At 37.2% G+C, this 22,614-nt stretch overlaps 1 protein-coding gene across 1 annotated transcript; it reads right to left on the bottom strand.

Moving 5' to 3' along the window:
* Nucleotides 1-3,010: 3,010 nt before the first annotated feature.
* BLOC1S5 (biogenesis of lysosomal organelles complex 1 subunit 5) lies at nt 3,011-21,747 on the bottom strand. Its single transcript, XM_085321707.1, has 5 exons — nt 21,572-21,747; nt 16,696-16,778; nt 14,069-14,198; nt 12,352-12,410; nt 3,011-5,102 (listed from the first exon to the last, which is right to left on the bottom strand). The coding sequence occupies exons 1-5, from the start codon at nt 21,681-21,683 to the stop codon at nt 4,923-4,925; spliced, it is 564 nt and encodes a 187-aa protein (XP_085177833.1). The 5' UTR covers nt 21,684-21,747; the 3' UTR covers nt 3,011-4,922.
* Between the last annotated feature and the right edge of the window lie 867 nt (nt 21,748-22,614).

Genomic DNA, 22,614 nt, shown 5'->3' with positions numbered 1-22,614 from the left:
TACTGGACAGCTTTTTCTTCAGTGTCTATAAAATTACATGCTAGAAAAAAATCAGAACCACCCAGGACCACATTTTGTCCTGAAAAAGCATTTAAGGAGGCAATCTGAAACCTAGGTGGTTACCTGTACTAGATTTCTAGTTATGAAGCACAAATCTGAGCCCTTTATTTTCAAAACCACAGCTTCAAAACTTAGCAGGACTTCTGCAAGTCTTTTTCCTAGCAGTAAAGGCTAATGGGCCAGACAGTCTCTTCCTATATAAGAAGGATATTCACCAAGACTTGTACTAGTGAATTCTGAAAATGGACCATCTTCCCCAAAACAAGCAATATCTTCCAAATCTGTGCACTACCAGGGCATTTCATTTTTCTGCTACTATTTCAAACAGATTTTTCAAGCTCTTCTTCATAAACTTTGGAGCGCTGCGACTCTGGCTAAAGCAGACAGTCACAAACATAGCGTAAGATAGAAGAAGAACATAGTAAATGTAGGCTGCTCTTTCTGCTTCCCTTTCTACATACGAGACTGCCTTATCTTCATATAGTAAGATATGTACATATTTGCCCGTTTAATTCATACAAATTTACCAAAGTTTGGCATCTTCATAAAGCAAGACAGTATTTTCTAGGATGATATAAAATCTCCTTTCATACTTTCTATGGTGATGGAAAAAATATGCCTATAGTAGTCCTGAATAAAGTTGTCATTACTTTGCTCATTATTATACATAAAACTGTCACCTATAAGACTGTAAAGGTATTGTATCTAATACTGTACACCCTCAGAACTGAATAGAGCACTATACTTCCCAGAGTTGAAAGAAATCTTTCATAAAACTTCCTTTGTTAATTGTATATAAAAAATTTAAAGTGTTTTTGACTTCTCCCTTCTCTTTTAAATATCTATGTTATTTGGAATTTCTGAATAATCTTATGACTAAATGATTTATGAAAGCTGTATTACTCATTAAAATGCTGCTACAGCAGCTGCAATCTTATCTTCCTGTAGATTCTATTGTATCTTGACAAACGGAATGAAAGCAAGACCAACAGCACCAAATATACTGTATCTTTACCACTTTGAGAAGTTCATTTAATTATAAACAATAATAACAATTGACCTGTTTAAAAGTAAGTTTTATAATAGTTTTATTCATAAAAATTTTGTAAATGTCTCCAATTTTTATTATGGCACGATCTCTATCAATAAGCGTAACACTTTGCCTCAAACCATTTCAAAAAACTTGATCCCCTGAACTGGGCAGTAGTAAAAGAATGCAGTTTAAGGTTTTAATCTCTTATACTGAGTCTAACTTTAAAGTATAATAAACCCTAATCAGAACATACAAGTATAACAGATGACATTATTCACATCACCATATGTTATACAAATCATATTAATAATGATCTTTTGTAAGCTTTTCTGAAGACTATCGGAGCAAAATACTGTTGATGAGCAGTGTTATTTTTTAATTTACAAGCATATCATTTGATGCACTAAATGTCTTATACAAAATACTGAATTACAGTTGAACCCAGAAAGAATTACATTCTGTACTTTGTACACAGACAGGGCTTTCCAACTTTCCTTAACAGGCTTGTGCTGACATCTACTGGGGAATACTTGTAAATCTTGAAATTCATAGCCTTGACACATCGGAAGCTTTTTCAGTTCGGGGTGAACTGTAACAATCATCAACCAATTGTCAACTGAATCCATAACTCATTTATTTGCAATTTAATTTATCTACTGAAAAAAACATACTTTCAAACTATAAATGAAAGTGACAGAGAATATGCAATTCTCCATCTGTAATTATGGGATTTTTCTAGTGTTACTTAGTGTTAAGTATTACCTAGTATTAGCACAGAAAGCAGAGTGAGAACAAATAAATCAGCTTTCTCTCTCCTTCTCAAGATTAAAAAAAGTGTGAAACCTTAGGTATAGTATATCTCAAGGAGAACTGAACAAAAGTATTTAATTTTTAAAACAAGATGGTAGTAGACAAAAATGTAAGTAATTCTTCAACTACTGAGCTCGTTATTAAACACACTAGCAGTTGTTTTCATATGAATAGAACACCACTTTATTGCTCTGTAATATGTTAGAATAGAAAGATTACACGAATATTCCAGTGATTACATGACATCCAAACACACTACTCACTACCAACAACAGTTATACGTATAGTCCAGTGAAACAGTGTTAAACAAAAGTTATATGCGTACTCTGGTGAAAGGCAGGATTGCAAAATTCACTTTAGGCATTAGAAATTTAATTAAAAGTTGAAGACTTGATTCAGCTCCTATTAGGATCCAATGTAAACTTTTATCAWGTTTAACAGGGATTAAATAATTCCTTGAAGTTTTTCAAGGAATCTAAGTAAACTATTAAAAAGTTTAATCATGTAAACATTGCAAGTATAAGCTAAAATACTTCCATGAACAAATGCCATAAAACAACTTTGAAACTATTCTTTTCTATTTCTCCCAGTTGGTAAAGACTCTTTGCTGGAAAACAGAATTTGAATCTTACAAAAACACTGTGGAACACTATTGTGTCAAACCAGATCACACTCTCACTTTGCTAAAAATGTTAAAATTAGGTACCACGTAGCTACCATATCTGTCAGATATGTTCTATATTGATAAAAGAGATTAGACATAGTAAGGTTTTTGGTTTCTTTTCTTTCTTTCTTTCTTTTTAATGCTATGACAGAAAAATACGTTTTCCTGTAAATGTTGGCAAGTTTCTCCAAAGGCAATTTATGTATTTCAAAGCACCTCAAAAACAACAGCATATCATATATAAAAGAGTGAAAGCCACTGAATTTGGGATTAGATATTTTTCAGGTTGTCGCCCAATGAATGATAGTAGGCCAATAGCCAGGCACAGACAATGAAGAAATGTGATTTTTAGCATAATACCTGTATCATCCTAGAAAAGGAATACATTTTCAACACCAGTATTTAGAAGAAGGTTTTCAAAGAATTGGGAGCACTAGACCCAGAAGTTTTTGGAAATATTTATTTTCCAGTGAACATCCAAATTGCAAGACTTGTATCAYTGCTTAAGAGCCCTCAAATTGGAGGAATACTAAATTCTACAGCTCCAGTGCACAGTTAATGAGATATCTAAATTTTAATAAAGATTATCAGTGCAAAAATAAAATGTATTCAGAATATAGTTAGATGCATTTTATTATGAAGATATTTGGGCTTTGAGTACATATACATTTTTTGAGAGAGAAGTCACTTTCAGTTTGTCCTCAAAACAATCAGAGACTACCCTAGACTCAACTCTAAACATGCACTAACCTCTTCTTCATAAATGAAAGTCTGAGCTTAGTTATAACACTCATTAGAGGATACATAAGCTGAAAAATACTACAGAAGCCACCTCCTATTTAAAAAGGAGTTGTTCTAAAAGAGGCTTTCCTCTTTTTCAAGTGTGGGATACTTTGGAGACATCCACGTTTTTTTCCATCCACAACAGAGAATTAACAACATTCCAGTATGCCCCAGTGTCGGTAAGTCCTCTTTTCAGTCCAGATACCTGATGATGATTGATGAAGCTGTCAGGCCTACAGTAGCAGACAGAGCAGCTTGGCAGGAATTCAGTGTTATTGAAAGAAATCTCAAATACTTATTCCATCTCATCTACTAACTTTAATCACACTATCAACATGCTGCCAGGAATGGAGCTTTGACACCAAGCCATAAACTTACACAAGTAACCATTGTTGGCATATTGCTGCTCCAATACAGGTAAAGGGTAAATTATGTTTATTTTTACCTGTTTCCATTCTATATTGCACAGCAGTTAAAACATGAAAAGATATTTCCTGTACTATGGGTTAGCTTGCAGCAAATTTCATTAAGCTACAATGTCTCATTTTGCTTTGTTAATGAATGGATTAAGTTAAATTGTTCAGTTATATTGCTGTTAAATGCAAGTTTAAAATAAACGAAAATAGCGACAGGAGCTTCACATACTCCTTAACAGTTAGTAAGAAAATAGATTGGTACTACAGAGGTCTTACCATTAATCTGCTCATTTGTTACACTGATAAAGAAAAATAATCTTTCCTCAATTATTTTATAGATTAAGATAGTTCTGACAAGTTTATCTGTTAAGTAAACCAACAGTAAACCATACCAAATATTTAAGATAAATACTGTACTAGCTACAAGGTAATACAAAGACCAGCGTGCTTCCCATGATTACCTCTGAACTTGTTTTGGCTTTGCTTGGAATAGTAATGCTTAAAAAGAGAGGTCTGAGACACTTACAGGGAGAGAAAACTATTTGTTGTCCAAGATAACTTAGCCACTTTTATTAGTCTGTTAGCAAAAACAAATTAAATCTCATCTCTGCTTCATGATACTTAAGATGCAAATGCCAAATCTGGAATTATTACTGGATTTAAAACCACACTGAGATTTTCCATCACTGAATTTTCAAAACCTACTGTATTCTGTAACACAAGCTGGTTTTCCTGAAATCTATGAATGGGATTTATAGTTTTCCCAGTTAATTCTCAGCTAACTATGGCTGGAACCTATTGCATGTACTTTCTGGGAAAGGGCTGTGATTGCATACTGGGATACTTAACATAACATTAGGCTCTACTTCCCCTAATGATACAGTACTGTCTGCACAAGGCAGGGAATTCTGGTTTGCAACTCTGAGCTGATGCAGTTGCACAATGTAGTTCTACTTTCCAACAAACTAAGAAATAATGGCACTCCACTGACCCTGAACAAGCATGAAGAGGCACTTAAGTCGAAAGTATGCAAAACTTTTCTTCCCATATCAAACTCATAGAGGAAATTCTTTTTTTTTTCCAGAAGAATCTCAGTTTGGTAAGTCTGAAGCAACTGGGTAATGGCATATAAACAGAATTACTAAAAAAGAAAGTCTTAAAAAGAAACGTATTTAGCCAGTTCCTTCTCCATGTCAGCATACTGCTCTTTGAGGCGCTGCATAGCTTTTCTGTGCTCTTCGTCCACCTCTGCTCGTTTGTTCTGTTGTTCTTTCACGAATGTCTCCCAGTGGGAAATGCGTTTCTCTTCATCAGCAATTAGCTTGTCGGTCTGAAGCTGAGAGGAGGAAAATGGGAAGTTTTAATAATCATTTCCAGACTAAAACAGTGGGTTTAATGAGGCCATGAAACTATATAATGTTAACATATTAGAGAAAATGGGTTTTTACTTCAGTAGAAGATCAAAGTAAAAAGATAGCTATTTATGCTATAATAAATGCAGAAGAAATGGTAATGTTTAAAATGTCTCATATAGTAATATTAGCAGAAATAGTATTCTATGCTGCAGTCTGGTAACTATAGAAAGTTAGCTATATAAATGGAAAGTCATTTTCAAATTACTAGTCAACCTCTGCTATTATCTGAAGAATGTACTTGTTGCATTATTTGCTCCTCTGATTACTGACAATATTAGAAGTATTCCATTAGTGCAGCTGATATAAATATGGATCATCTCACAAAATCATATTCTCTTTTAAAATRAACTTCTGATCTCAGGAACGTGGTATTCACTGTTTTTAGCCCTTGTTCTAGTTACAAAAAAAAAATCACTATGAATGGACAAAAAAAAATTATTTTTGGGTTGGTTAGCACTGAAAGAAGCTGTGCACTGGCTCAAAGAGACGCAGAGTCCATCATTTAAGAAATATTTTTTTAATCTGTTTTGAGATAGCTTCTTAGTAACCAAAATATTAATAATTTAAATAAAATGTAGCTGTTTTGTTTCAAAGGGTCTTCAACTTCTCCAGCTAGAAAAGTCAAAGAACCGGGAAACTGCACTTACTGCATGGCAAGTGAGTGCAGTTCCACATTATGTATGATACAGATTAAAAATGCATTGGAAGCATTACCATAGGCTGAGTTATGAGGAAAATATTAGGCCCACTATATTTCACATTGGTGAATGGTAGACAAAACAATGTTTTAGTGAGTTATGTATGTCCCTTACCTATGTACACATGCACCACTAGAAATTAAAGGATTCACTTCAACACTCAGGACACAACATTTATTTTCTTACTGCTTGCAATGTCAAATACACCTAAATAAAAGAACACTTCTGCATTTCACAACAAATAAAATGGCTAATAAAAGCATGTATAAATCATACATGTCAGCCAACATTTCAGTATACTGCTCCTCTTTTCTTGACACTTGTGACCTTGAATGTCTCATTTACTGAAATGTGTTTTTACATACTAGAATAAATTTTTGAAAGTAGAACACTTCCACTACACTGTGACATGGAAGATAAACACAGTCCAATACAAGTCTTGATGAAAAAGCCTCTAAAACAAAAAGGAAAAACTGAAATACAAAAATAACATAGATACTGAATACTTTGAATGTGGCAATTACCATTTCTGTTTTAGCCAGCTAGCTCTCACTGTGATTTATGTCTAATGAAGTCATAAATCATAAGGCAGTTGTTCTTATGTTTGCTCCATCTTCCAGCAAAAGAAAGGGCTCACTCTTTTTTGATCAACAATGACTATTTTTCTATGTACAGAACTGCAGAGCACAAATATACTATTATACAGCTTCATTCTTTTAGACATCTGGTATTTTAGTAAATTAAACGCAATGGAAAACCATTTATATAGTCTCTTTCGTACCACATGATATGTTCTGCTCTTTAAGATGAAACATAACAGTTTAAATACACTATTTTTTGCCATGCAGTGTTTCATATGCATTGTACCAATATTAAGACAAGATCTGTTTCGTTTGCAACAGATACAGTGCTAGATACTAACACAAAAGCAAAAATCTGTATATGTGGCGGGGGAGGAGGGGAGTGTCTGTACTTCACCTCAGTTTTTGAAACTGCTGGTGAATCACACRCTGCTTTTGACAAAGTGCCTACCTTAACCACTCAATTCTTGACTAACCCGTGCTCCTGAATGGCACTTGAATGGCTTAAAAAACCCCCATAAAACTCATGTTGTTATTTGCGTCTTCCACAGCACTATTTCTAACCAAGGATACAAAATGATTTAGGTGTTAAAACCACTGGCGACATTTAAGCTGCATGAGATAGCTAAGTTTATATTACCAAAAACACTGGACAAACTCCTTTCTCCTCCAAAACAAATCTCTTCCATTCCCTTTCTCAATGTCTTGCGCCGGAAAAAGCTAAAGAGAAGTGACATTAAGAAATAAAGCAATGCTACAGCCAGTGATGCAGCCAGGCTATGTAGGTTGCCTAATATATATGCTTAGGTATAAATTAAAAAAAAAAAAGAGAGAGAGCAGTAAAGAGCAATTGCTGTAACTGCTTATCCTTTAAATATATAAATGTAAGCAGCACTCTGCTGAAATAATAACAACTAACTTTTATAGAGTAAGGTTTACGCTGGAAATAAGACAGCTCTCTATGATAACAGTTTGAGCTTTGAACACAGTGAAAAGTTATAAGCATGAATAATAAGCACTTTATAAATCAGAAGAATAAAATTAACATAAGCTAGAGCAAACAAGCAAGAATGATCCTGTAACAGGCTCCTATAGCGGTACAGCCTCGCCCTCAGCAGAACACTGAGAGTGACTTCTTGAAGACACAAACTCCTGTGCAGGACACTGACACTCAACTCCAGCATAAAAATGGGTCATCAAAAGATTCAGTTTATCAGTACAAGTTCCACATTGTACTTCAGCAAATAACCTTCAGGCCTGCCACGCTTTCTGCTTTCTTACTACAGTGGTCTCCATTTCTCCCATGTCCTCTTTATATCCAATACTATGAAGTTCAGTGTTTGATCTGTGCATCAGTGATGTGATGTGTGTAGAATATGATAATCTGCCTGGAATTCAATTTCTAATTGATTTCATAAAGGTAAGGAAAATAATATTTTCATTTTAAGGAAATACAATTTCAGGTTATTTTCCATTTTTTGTTATTTAGGAAGCTTGTCAATGTCCTTGTATTACATTTCTCACTCCTCAAAGTCTGGTGACTCAAAAACTAAGGAATAACCTCTAGCAAATTAAATAGCAATTAATACAAATAGCACTGTCTTCTTAAATTTCAGGATCCCTAGCTAAGGCACATTAATTCACTGTACATTTGACTCATGCTAATCAAAAAACAGCATGAATACACCTCTTAAATTGTGTACAATGAAGTTATCTTTGAAATACATACTTTCTCCTCTTGTGAAATATGAACTGAAAATTAAGAAGTTCAGGCTCTAGGTATCTCCTACAGTTTGCCTATACAAGTAGGACAACAGTAAGAATGATCAGTCTCTGGAGATTTGTATCACCTCGGTGATATTGATACATACAACATTCCAATAATTCTTTCATCATGAATAAAGTAATTGTTAGTAATTCACATTCCAGCTTCTCCACGTTCTCAGACACTTTGCATTCAAGAAATATTTAACAGCATTTTGAGCAACCAGTTACTGTGTCTCAGTACTTCAGGTTAAAAAACAAAATCACTCCTTAGAGGATAAATCAGTGAATTATTGCTCTCCCCAAAATAAAACCTATATGCACGAGATAAACATAACATCTTATGAAGCCACATGTAAGAAGAGAAAAAATAACCAATTAAGATACAATATATTATTTGAATGGCTGTTCTTTTCCATGAGGTATGTCATCTGCACACCCAATCACGCAAGCTTGAGTCTTCCCAGAAAAACTGTTGCTGCTTCATGCTGTCAGCTGTTGATGCTGTCCTAATTTTTTCCAAAGTGGTAATGTACTACCACAGCCTCGGACAACACCCAGTTCCCTGCAGTAATTAAGAGAACAGTGGACAGAGAACCTATCCAGAGAGCACAGACCTACAAAAGGTTTAGCTCTGTAACTGGCATATTAGGCTCTTGAGTCCAAAAAAGATTCTGTGTCTTCTGGTAGCTACCACCTAAACACAGAAATGCTTTACATCTCCAGACACCCTGGTCCCAACATCAGCTTCCCAAATGCTTCATGCTGGCCATACACACAGTAGTCCATGTTTCGAGATGTTAATATTACAGGCAAGTTATCTTTTTACTCAAAGAAAATAGTTCACAAATCCCACTTCACAACACAGGCCTGATGCTACAAAGCTACAGAGTATTCCTGTATATCTCAGTTTCCTTAACCAAATATGTTAATCAGGCAGGTAGGGAGGGAAAAAAAAAAAAAAAAAAAAAAAAGAAAGAACTTTTGCTCTTTTGCTTATGGCATTTATCTTGATGGCTTCATGGTGGAGATCTACTTCCAATTTCTGCTACATTGAAAAATTAATTTCTAGACAATTTATGCCTGCAACTATCCTGAACATTAAAGCACTTTAGTATTCTTATGTGCTTTTTTAGTCAGTTGCTACAGGAATACAGAACTATATCCTTTACCTGCTTGGCTATTGTGCAGGTTGAAGAGAATAAAACAGTGGAGTTTGTGTGCACGCGTGTGTATTTTTTTTTAATTTGAATTCATCAAGTCAGAGAATCATACCAAACATCTTAATTTCCAAGCCACACAATAATCCAAAGAATTTCAGTAGGTGGACCGATTAAGTGACATAAGACAGAAAGGGACAGAAAAATTGAAATTCCCTTTGCATACTGATATTCAGACAACACAAGATGTAGCATACATTCTGAATAAACACATATTCGTATTTTTAGGAGGTAGAAGAAAGAGTTTTTCTAAAGTTTTCCAGAAAGATTTTGCAGTGTAGCCATCTTCTGATTTGTTAAATGAACGATTTTAACAGTCATGAAGAAGGAAAACATTCTGCACTTTCAAACGTGCAGACTACAATTTGATGTTAACACAGTCCCTTTTCTTCATAGAAAYAAATAAATAAATATAAAAGGAACAGTGATTCAGTGTTAATTTTTATTAGTTCTAAACTTTTAACTTYGCAAAAACAGCAGAGCTATGTAAGAGATGATTAAAATAAATTGTGGTCCATACACAATTAGGAAAATATTTGAAATGAAATGAAGATGTGTGAAACTCCTGAACAGCTGAAAACTTCTAATTGCAAATTTTGGATTACTTGTGATGATTCATAAAACAAACAGATAATTTTGATTTTTAGGGTGCAGGGCTGCAAATCGGAGAACTCTAACAAAATTTCACAAAGAACAGCACATACAAACATCAAAATAGAGTATTTTCACAGAACAACATTTCAGAGTATAGCCTAATTTTAAATCCTATCTTTTTATCTTCTCAATACTAAAACTGAATAAGGTTGTAAAATAAGTATAGTCTAAATTAATACGTAAAAACAAATAAAGAACATAGGCCTTTAAGTCAGATATAATCAGAAAACACCACCTAATAAGCACAACATAGCCACCTCAGAAATTGTACAAGGTTTTACTCTTTGCTCATCCAACCAGAAGTGTCTAAGAAATATTTATACAATTAGAAAACAAAACAATACCTGTGCTGGATAACAAGACAGAAGCTGATTTTATGACAACATATTCAGGCTTCATAAGAACAGATTATGTTGTTAGGTAAAATCTCATGACTTTTATAATATGGTAGAGATGCAGTATAAATGTACACTTGAGCCAAATCAAAGCCTTAGTCAATTTATGATATTGTATGACACCAGTAAAGTATTTAGCTAGGAATCAGAAAAGTGTCTCAATAATTAGCTCTAAACTGCAATGTCTTAAGTGTTAGATAATCCAGTATTTCCTGTCATGCTGTAGGTTTCTATTACTTGAACTAAAAGGCTGTTTATCTGTCAGTAATAGTGGATTATACTTTAGGCTTTTGCTATGCACTAGATAAGAAATTGATACTGACAGACTAAGGGAAGACAACTGGTACTTACCATCACCTGCTGCATAGGAGAAACCTGTTTTACCTCATCTGAAAAAGTTTACCAGGAAGTACAAATAGTAATTTTCCATGGCTGTTAATTAGGCAAAGTTTTGGACTTCTTTAAAAATGAGAAAAAATTCCTTATCCCCAAACATTTTTAGAGCTCCTGGCTGCAAACACTAACCACTTGACACTRTATCTTACAAAAATGCTATTCCTTACAAAACTTAATCAGAGGAAAAAGAATGAAGAAAAGGTATTTCCCCTCAAGCTGCAGAACTAAAGTGACAACTTGTACGTACAATTCCAAAAGGTTCCCTATCCCTGTGTGTTACTTAACACATTCGGAACGTTTCAAGCCAAGAAGTCTTACTATACAAGCTTAAAAGAAACACTAAAATACCTGAATAATAGCTATCAGTATTGCTCCATTTCATATCAAAAAAAAACAAACCAAAACAAAATATAGAGCTAATATTCTAAAAAAGAATATTTATAATTCTCATAAAATAGACAGTCATTTAGTAAGTTATAAAATGCATTAAAGTTTTACTTGAAAAATATCAAGCAGCAGAACTGTAAGAAGAATTTCCTACTTCAGTTCTCTATCAATATGTACACTACAGTATTAAGACACCATAAACAAACTTCAGGTTCAGTACTGCACTAGTCACACAGTACCAGCATTCTACTGCAAACTGAACTGGCCACCTTCATTGATTACAAAAAGGAAAGAAAAATATGACTATCAGTTAACATAAATCAATGCACAGCCTATTTTGCATGATAGCCAAAGAAATGTCTTCAGTTTTTCTAAACCACTCCATGATTATAACTACAATTTTGCAAGTAAAAAGATAACACTGGAATGCAATCCTGAAAGAGTAATGGGAAAATGTGAAACTAATTTCTCATATAATTTTCCAAATTTTAGATTCAGAGCACATGTACTTCAATGAGCAAAGTGTAGCCAACTGAAAAGATTCCAATGATTCACATGTTCCTATAATATAGCCTTTCATTAAATAACCCATCCACAAGTGAAAAAACACTTCCTTTTCAACAAGCAATACATATAATATGCTCAATGTTTTCAGCTAACTAGGAAAGATTTACATTTCCATTCTGGTAAGTTAGTAGGTGTTTTTGTTCCACAGAAAATAAACTTTTTTATTTAAACTTTCCCTGTATGTGACAATTACTATACTCTGAGCAAGGAGGGGAAAGTAAAGCAAAGGAAATAAAAAGTTTCCACACATCAGGAGATTATAGGAAGAGCTAGGGATCCATTACACTCCTGCCCCTTAAAATATATAGTAGTGCACTGCAGTATGTGTTTTATAAGTACAGAAATCACTTCATAAGAAGTTTTACAAGAAGTATATAAAATACAGAAAAATTTATTTCCAAGTTTTACTTTACTGAAGTAATTACTAAAGGCAAGTAGACTTGCTGTACAAGCATTTGACAGTCTTATTCAGTCACATGATAAAAAAATCTATCCATTCATCCTTTACCTTCCTTTCTTCATGCTCCTTCTCTTGGAGTCTATGGATTGCATTGTTGGCAGCTTGCACTAAAACGAAGAAATTTCAAAAGATAAATCTAATGTTCTAAATCAAAGAGAAACTCACCTGAAAGGGGCCTAAAGACATGAGGCTTTTGCAAGTCAAATATTCTATGCAGACACTGTGCTTTTTACCCATTCTAGCACTTACCTCTGCAAGAAAAAGATTTGCCAATATTTGCAGGAAATGCTTTACATTCATAATTGTTTGGAGGTTCATGACTAAGTTAAACCCTTGTGCTTTCCAGAAGTTAAAAAAAAATGAGAAGTCCTTAAGTCCTCTTGTGGCCACATTTCTTCAAGTTGCTGACAAGCTAAAGCACACTATTCAGCACCTTAGAAGAGATCTAAAAACCTTGCAAGTCAGTAAGTAAAAACAGATGGTCAAGCACTACAGTTTAGTTGCTTTCATTTCTTATTTTCTCCTAGCAAACACGAAAAGTGATTTAGTAAAAACAATCTACATGGAGAACATTTTTATCCTGAAGCCTCTTCTTTTCTGAGACTAAACCTAGGAAAATTTGTCAGTAGGAACAGGAGCTGTATTTCTATCCAGAGGTTTTTTCCAAACCTATTTAGCATTTACTGTATGAACATGTAGAATGAAATCAACTATTTTCTCCAAAGCAGTCATCTTTCTCTTACTAGTACAGTCTAGTGTTATGAAATACCATACTCACCTGTCATTATCTTAAAGCAGAACTGATCATGATAGATCCCACAGTCGAACATTAGAAAGTCAGAGAGCAATACAAAAGTTGTACTGCCATTTAGAAGATAATATGCCTTATCTGGACAGTTAAATTTTAAGTTTCAAATATTTGCTTTTAACCTTTATTATATCTGCAGCATCACCTTCCTGTATTATTCTGCTTAAATAGTTATACGAATTTAAATGTTTATACAACATACTATATGTAAAATATTAGAAAACCACAAAACCCCTATACTGACTTGTTTTAACTGGATAAACTTAGCTCCAGATAAAGCTTTACAGAGACACCCCCTGTTGTAATATCTTTTTGAGAAGTTGTCCTGCTGAATGAATAAGGAAAAAAAAATACAAAAATACTGACAAAATTAGTACAACAGATTACAAACTCTTTCTTTTCAAATCTGATGAATAAAAGAAATAGCAGATGGCTGTAATTATGTAACTAAGATTAGCATATAAGTATTCATGACTAAAGGTAATATCCAACTCTATCATCATACTTCATATTTATACATCTGCAAAATTTTGCTTTAAATAAAGGGAATCAGTATTATGCTTTCCCACACATAAATTCAAAAAACTTGAGGCTTGCACTGCAACTTGCTTGCAACAATCCAGAAAACTAAAATTCTGTGGCTTTACCCAACATGCAGCACTACCCTTGTTTGCAAGTGCACAGTAGAAAACCAACCTGAAATAGTTTCTATTGTAGTCAGTGTGAAACTTCAGCGTAACCTTAACAAGAATTGTATTGGCTGGAACAATAAATGGCAAAATATGTCCCTGTTGTTCCCCTTTTGAAATTCCACAGAGATGAGAACAAAGCACATCAATGACAGAAAATTTATCTAAAGATGACAATTCTTCCACAAACCATATTTTGAATCCAAAATCCAAGCTATACTATTCCTTAAAATAGTGCAGTAACGAAAATAAGAAACTACTTGCTTACATCTCTCGAATGCTTTGCTTAGATTGTCATGCATAGCTTGCTCACACTTAGGAAGAACATGTTCATTTGTCTCAAAGATTGTGTTCTTCAGATTTTCAAGTACTCTTAGCTCTCGGAGGCCACGTTTTTCCTGCCAGAAGAGTTGAAAGAGAAAAGAGTTTTATATTTTGCAGTTTTCATTTGCTGTTGCTATCTGTGGCCCTACTTAAATATTTATTTGTAGTGAGACTTTTCAACCTTTGCAACAACACACCATTCTCAATTCTCAATGGCCTACCTTAAACATATCATCTATCTGGTTTTAATATGAGATATACAAAATAAAAAGAAAGTGACTTAACGAGCAAGTGTCAAACAAGAATTTCCACTTTCCAAAATAAGATGCCACTTGGTAAACCAGTAGCTTTATCTAAGCAGACTGTACCATTGTTCATTAAAGTGTTGCCCTACTTCTTTAGTACGATAGATAAAATAAGTTTTATGAAAAAAGGGAGTAATGCTCCATTCTTGCCACTAAGATACAGGAATACTTTCAATAGTGCTCCTGGTCCTGGTGAGATATATTCGTATTTCTTAATAAAAAAAGTAGTGTGAAAAAAAATGTTGTATATATATAATTTATAACACATGCCTCTGTATCAAAAACAAGAGAGAAATAGAACTTAAAAGCACTTTTATAACTTGAAGCATTTTTATTGCARCTGAGCAACTCTCTGTAGCAACTGAGGGGCTATAGAGAAATAATATAGCAGTGATACTACTCTCTTGATGTCTTGACTTTCCAGATTTCATATGGTACAGAGTTAAAACAAGACAACTAAGACTGTTTTCATCGAAGCAAATCAACAAAGTCAAGAGAAAAAGATAACATAAAGCAGCTGATTAAAGAGATGCCCCTTCTGGCTCTGCTGATCATGATTTATTAGAAGAAGCAGTTCAGGCTTGATTGCTTACATAAAAATCTAGTTTTTGATGCCACAGCACTAATTCTACTCTGAATTTCACTGGCACTTTCCTTAATACAATACAAATCTGTTCTAAACCTTTGTTGTTTTTTAGGTTAACAGGTAGAGTTGCAGACATGCATTCTTGTACTGCAAGTTGCTAATCATAAAGCAACACACAGTGCATCACTTAAAGTAGGCAAGTGGATCACACACATATCCGTTTTAAAACTTCAGAAACAGAGGCACAGAGAAGTAAAGTAGCTTCATTAGGTATACTCCAGACTTTCTGAATGCAAATCTATGTTCTCCCACTCAAAAAAAAAATCTTTATACACTAGATGTTAATCATTGAAAGGAAAAAATAAGAAAAAGGAAGGGGCCTACAAAAATATCTGATACTGTGAAGTTAGAGATAAGCGTAATTTTTGTAAGAAATTCTAAGCTTCAAAAACATATGTATTCCTTTGTTTTCCCATTTTTTCCCCCAAATATAAACCAGATATTAAATTTCAAGCACAGATCTAAGAATACATGAAATCTCTGTAAGAAAGGGAATCAGATTTTGGATACAACAAGAAAACTACATGAATTTAGACTGAATCTAACGAAGCCCTGGGGCTGGAGAAAAGCTTTTATATTTCTGTAATCCAAGTTTCAATCTTCCTTTCCATGGAAAGGCATGTAAAACTGTTTATCATATAATTTATTTATGAAAAAAATCAAAGAAGATACATCATTCCTTATGACTCTCAGATCCAAATAATACTGATCTGATGATAGCTTGGTTTGCACTCTTATTTTCCTAAACCACTGTGGAGATAAATTAGATCTACTTGAAATGCAACTATAACTGGAAACAAGAATGACATTAAAATGACATGTTTTAATCATCTTTGCACACTACAATAATATCAGAACTACATACTACATTTTCAGGACTAATTTTAAGATTTTAAATCCCATATTCTTTAGAAACGAAGAACGGCTTTTAGTTACAGCCTTTAATTAGCACAAAATTCTACTTTTCTAAACTTCTGCTGCCATCTTGTGGAACCTGTATTACAGTTTCAAAAGTAAAGCTGTCTATAAAACCTCTTTTACACTGGCCATACTCCAGTCTTATTTGCAGCCAATCAGATAACATTCATTCTGTTTTGAATGGTGTTCTTACTTTGCATAAACTGTTGCTCTTCTCTTCCAGTAATAGTACGTTCTTCCGCAGAATAAAAACTAAAGCAAAATTAAAGGACAGCTGTGCTAGATGAAACCAGCTAAAGCACAAGCTGGTTTCTCTCAGATGAAATACTACATCTGCTTACAATATTTCTCTTGAGCAATTTAGAACTCTCTAAGGTGTTAGGACCACATCATTCTCCCTCATCATTATTGCTCCCAGTCTTTTGCAAGAAAGAATATTTATGTGTTTCTCTATTATCTTTAAATAAAAAGACCAAAAATTACTGCCTTGTTTACTAAAATTTAAGATGCAKACATATACAGTAGATATTTTAATCTGTACTTATTAATATAATTAATACAGATATTTAATCTGYGGGCAAAAGGTGTCAAATCTTTCTGAAGTAATTTACATACATACTATATTCTCAAAAAAGATGCTAAATTTTTTTAAAGTCTCAAACTATGACAGGCTATAGCACCTGATGAGATAAAAATACTTACTTCAAATTCTTTAATAAAGTAACGTATTTCCCCCTGAATTACTGGTCTGTGATCCAGTAGTCTTGAATGAATTTCCCCAACATCTAGAAGATTAATGAAAGTCAGAATTTTAGTCTTCATCTCACTCCATACTAGGCTACACAATGCAATGTAGCATACCACCATTTAAAAGCAAGAGGTACTACTGCTGACAAAATATATATGAATCTAAAAGAAAAGCAGGATAATATCTGTTGGGCATTCTATCTATTAAACAAATCACCAACTGAGTAAAACACAACAAATTAATATTTTGCATGCCACTTCTCCACGAAGGTGAGTGTTCACAGAATCACAGAACAGTTGAGGTTGGGAGGGACTTCTGGGTATCATCCTGTCCAACCCCCTTGTTCCAGTAGGGTTACCCAGATTATGCTGCCCAGGACCCCGCCAAGTAAGATTCTGAACACCTCCAAGGGCTGATACTACAAAACCTTTCTAGACAACTAGTGTTCAACCACCCTCACAGTAAACAAGGAAGAGAGAGAGGAAGAAGAAGAAAAAAAAAAAGAGAGAGAGAGAGAGAGAGAGAAAGAGAGAGAGAAAAGAAAGAAAGAAAGGAATTTGGGTCCATCTTCTTTACTCTCTCTCATCAGTTATTTACACATACGGATATGATCCCCTTTGAGCCTTCGCTTCTCCAGGCTGAACAGTCCCAGCTCTCTYAGTCTCTCCTCAAGTGACAAATGCTCCAATCCTTTAGTCATCTTTGTAGCCCCTTGCTGCACTTGCTCCAGTAAGTCCGTGTCTCTCTTGTACTGAGGAGCCCAGAACTGGACACAACACTCCAGACTTGGGCTCATCAAGACTGAGCAGAGGCGAAGCATCACCTCCCTCCACCTGCTGGCTATGTCCTTCCTAATGYAGGCCACAAGGCAGTCGGCCTTCTTTGCCACAGGAGAACACTGCTGGCTCATGGTCAACTTGCTGTCCGCCAGGACCCCCTAGGTCCTTCTCTGCAAAGCTGCTCTTCAGTTGGTTGGCCCCCAACCTGTCCTCGTGCACGGGGTTATTCCTCCCCAGGGGCACGATTTGGCACCTCCCTTTGTTGACCTTCATGAGGTGCCTCCCTGCCAATTTTTCCGGCTTGTCAAGGTACCTCTGAATGCCAGCACAACCATTTGCTGCATCACCATTTCTCCCAGTTTTTATCACCTGCAAGCTTCCTGAGGGCGCACACTGTCCCATCATCCAGGTCATTTACAAAGATGTTGAACAGTGGTGGCCCCTTAGGGTACTCTACCAGTGACTGGCCTCCAGCTGAACTTCACACTGCTGAACACAACCCTCTGAGTCTGGCAGTTCAGTCAGTTTTCAATCTCACTGTCCACTATTCAGCCTATACTTCATCAGCTGGTATATGAACATGTTATTGGAAACAACGTTGAAAGCCTCACTAAAGCTGAGATAAACAACACCCACTGTTTTCCCCTCATCCACAGAGCCAGTCAACTCATCCTAGAAAGCTATTAGGTTGGTTAAGTCTGATATTCCCTTTGTAAATCCATGCACTCCTGATCACCTTGTGATCACCTTGTCCTTCATGCTAGTTACTCCATTATGTTCCCAGGGATCAAGGTGAGGCTGATCAGCATGTAGTTCCCTGGACCCTTTTCTTTGCCCTTCTTGAAGACAGGAGTGACATTTGCTTTCTTCCAGTCCTCAGGAAGCTCTCCTGATCACCATGACATTTCAGAGAGATTTGAGAATGGCCTCCTAATGACACTGACCATCTCTCTCAGGATTAGTGTGTACACCCCCTCATTTCCCATAGACTTGTAAGTGTCCAGTTTGTTTAAGTGGTCCCTAATCTGATTCTCCTCCACCAAGGGTGAATTTGCATTGCTATAGACTTTCCCTCTGGTTTCAGAGACCTGCGATTGCTGAAGGCTGGACTTATCAGTAAAGACTGAGGCAAAGAAGGTACTGAATACTTTGGCATTTTTCATGACCTCTGTCAGCACATCCTTGCCACATTCAGCAGCAGGCCTGCATTTTCCTTACCCTTCCTTCTGCTGCTGAGGTATTTGTAAAAGCCTTTCTTGTTGCCCTTCACATCCCTTGCCAGATTCAACTCCAGGTGGGCTCCAGTTTTTCTAACCCCATCCCTGCATAGATCTTTATATTCCTCCTCAGTCACCTGTCTCTGCCTCTACCTCTTCTGTGATTCCTTTTTATGCTTGAATTTTGTCTGGAGCGCCTTATTCATCCCTGCAGGCCTCCTGCCACTTTTGCTCAATTTCCTGCTGGTTGGGACAGACTGTTTTTGAGCTTGGAGGAGGTGATCCTTGAATATAAACAAGCTCCCTTAGACCACTCTTCTCTCCAGGTCCATATCCCCTTGGACTCTTCCAAGCAGGTCCCCGAAGATGCCAGAGTTTCCTCTCCTGAAGCCCACGATTGTGATCCTACTTTCTGCCCTGCTTCCTCTCTGCAGAATCCTGAACTCCATCACCTCATGGTCACTGCAGCCAAGGCTGCCTCTAACCTGAACATCCCCAACCAGTCCTTCCTTGTTTTTAAGTTACATACATTACATTACATACAACAGAGCACCTCTCTTTATTGGTTCCTCATCACCTGTGTTAGGAAGTTGTCATCAATGCACTCCAGAAACCTTGTGAATTGCTTATGCCCTGCTGTGCTGTCCCTCCAGCCGTTACTAGGGTGGTTGAAGTCTCCCATGAGGATCAGGACCTACAAATGTGAGGCTTCTTTCAGCTGTCTGAAAGCCTCACCTACTTCTTTTTCCTGCTCAGGTAATCTATAGCAGATACCCACTAAAACATCATCTATATGTCTGCACTAATCCTGACTCATAAGATGTCAGCAGGCCCCTCACCCATCCCTAGGCAGRGCTCCACACATTCTTGCTGCTTTCTCTCACATAAAGGGCAACTCCCCCTCCTTGTTGTCTCAGACTGTCCTTCCTAAAGAGCCTGTATCCATCCATCACAGCACTCCTGGCATGTGAGCTATTTTACCACATTTCCATTATCCCAATGAGATCATAGCCCTGTACAAGAGAATAGGCACAAAGACCTCTGATTCCTCCTGTTTCTTCCCCATACTGCGGTCATTTGTGCCAGGCACTTTAGAGAGGCACCCAAACATACTGATTTTCCAGAAAGGGYATGAGAGCTTCCCCCATAATGCTGTCCCATAGACAATTCCTTATTTATGGGCATATATTTGGGCTGACTCCATTTCAGTCCTTTTGTTGATTACAAGGCGCCTTCTGTTCCTGTCACCCCAGACTTTTTGTCTGCCAACACAGTCCATCGCTTCCTCACTTGACTATTGGTCATTCTATCATTCCTAGTTTAAAACTCGCCTTACTAGGTTTGCCAGCCTGTAGGCAAAGATACTTTTGCTTCACCTAGTCAGGTGGATCCTGCCTCTTCCAAGCAGTTTTTGATCTCAAAGTGTTGCATTGTCATAGAAACCATGTTGCTGACATCAGCTGTGCAAAAGATTRTTGACCCACAGGATCCATCTAGTTCTCTTCCCCCCACACCAGTAGGATCAAGGTGACCATCACCCCCAGTTGCTCTTTGTCTCAGCCTCTGTTTCAATCCTCCTCTTCAGTATACAGCTTCTGTATCTGACTATTAATAGTAGTAAAAATTTGAGACAGTGCTGAACTAAAGATCTGTTCTACACAGATACACAGCTTAAGATGTGTGAGCTTTCTGCAGTGAGACACAAAAGGAAAGCTCAATACAAAGGAAAACTATCAGTGTTTTAGTGTTCTCTTCTTCCCTGTATCCCAGGGCTAAAGAGCTTAATCTTAAAAAAAACATTTATAACATTATGCATATATATCTATGCATGCCTATGCGTATATACACACACACACATGCTAATATAATGAGAAATAGACTTGGCTGTTTTAAAGAAAAAGCATATTTAATTTACAAGAGCTCTGGTAGCATATCAAACAAAGACTTGACCAAGAAAAATACAGTGTGGTTCCATAAACACTTTAAACTGACACTAAACCAATGCTGCCATCCAAAGGAATTACCCTACTTTTTCTCCCACCCCCAGCTGTTTGCTCCTTGCAGTTCTCACTCTCTGCTGTGGCGACATGTATCTGAACCAATAACCTTAATCCCATCTCACAAAAAAAGTACTGAAGGATGACTTCAAATTTAGCGAATGACGTGATTACAGTAAATAAAGCTTAGGATAAAATACTTAAGAGTTCAAATATTTCTAAGTGCAGATTAACTAGCACAAAACCCAGGTCCTTAGGAGAAGCTCTTCTTAGAGGAGCATCTATGGAGAAGCTTCATGACAGTGGCCAGGACCCCACGGCCAAAACAGCTGTAAATACAGCCTCCTAAAATAAAGCCACACAGCTATCCAGAACACTGAGTTTCAAGTGTCAAAAGATAAGCTTGTAACAGCTTTTCTGAAAAACAAACTAATTTCTTAAGTCTCTAACTTTAAGACAGAATCACAGAGGGCTGCCAAGTTACTAAGGGATTGTTAGCCCAATTCTCTGCACTCCACTACGTTCACCTGACAAGGGTCTAACTTACTGCTAACCCGCAAGAAAGGCAATGCCCAAACGGGCAAATCCACTATGGCACCGCAAAAACAGCCGAAAAGTTTTAACACTAAACCAAAATTCTCTCTGCTGAACTTTCATGCCTACGTCTTGCCTTAGGCCAGGGCAGACTGTGACCCGCAGGCCCGTCCCTCCGCCGCAGCCCTGCCCGGGCGGCTCCCGCGGCGCCAACCGCCGCCAACGGCCGGCGGCCACCGAGGCCCGCAACAGCCGAGCCCGCAGCCCGGCTCCCGGGAGAGGCGGCCCGACGCCGCTCCTTACCCTTTATAATGGGGTGGAGCGGGGTCCCGGCCGCCAGCGACTCCCGCTTCCTGTCGCCGGGCAGCCGGGCCGCTCCGCTGCGCCCGGGGGACGCGGGGCCGCCCCCGCTCATGGCGCTCCGCACACCTCCCGCGCAGCCCTTCCTCGTACCGCCCGGGCCACTTCCGCCTCGCTCCGAATGCCTCGGTGCGACGTCATCTCTCCGCGGCGGCCGCCCTGCCTCAACCGCGGCGGCGGCCGTTGCTGCGRCAACCACAGCGGCCACGGAGGGGCGGGAGCGTGGGCCCCCCCTCCCCCCCTCAGCGCGCCTCCCGCTCCCCAGGCGCCCCCTTTCCTGCGATAATTCATAAAACTCAGCTCTTCCAGTAAATTTTGATAACGTCTCTTGAGGTGTACAGGTGGGGAAAAAGACAGGGGCACAGGCAGGAGAGTGGTTATTGTGCAGATGAACAGAAGCCAGGAAGAAAGCAAGACCTTCCACACTCAGGCTTGCCATAAAAATTGGCCTCTCCCAGAAATTTCTGCTTGGAAATTTTGTTCATATGAAGCCTGAAGATTTCTGCGGATTTTCATGGTAGCCTAGAAAAAACAATACCGTCAAGGCTGGCAGTAGCTGCGGAAAGGAGTTCCCAGAAATTGTACGAGGAAGGCCTGGAATACAAAGATCGAGGGCATCACCTTCTTCTGGCCCTCTGCACGCCTCTGGGATCACACGGGGGGGGGGGGGGGGGGAAGATAGGAGGAGTTTGTTTGGGCTGTTGTAGCAGAACAGATGTGAAATCAGAAAAATCCACTTGCTTTTGGGCGTAGAAAACATGAACGCCTCACACAATTGGACCTACACTTTGAGAAAATTAGTAGTAGTAGTCATCTATTTGGTAAATATAAAGAAAGGGTAGATGACAGCAAGAACAAATWAAGACTCTGTGCTTTTATTATCTTAAACCATGTGACAGTATCAGGATGTGTCCCCTCTGCCAAATATATATATATCACTTTTCTCTCTTATGAAACAATATAACCAGTAACTCTCTCTTCTGTTT

The sequence above is a fragment of the Rhea americana genome, unplaced genomic scaffold, assembly GCF_003343005.1.
Source record: "Rhea americana isolate MKP2758 unplaced genomic scaffold, rheAme1 scaffold_70, whole genome shotgun sequence".
Taxonomy (NCBI): domain Eukaryota; kingdom Metazoa; phylum Chordata; class Aves; order Rheiformes; family Rheidae; genus Rhea; species Rhea americana.
This window is presented reverse-complemented; position numbering and strand designations above follow the sequence as displayed.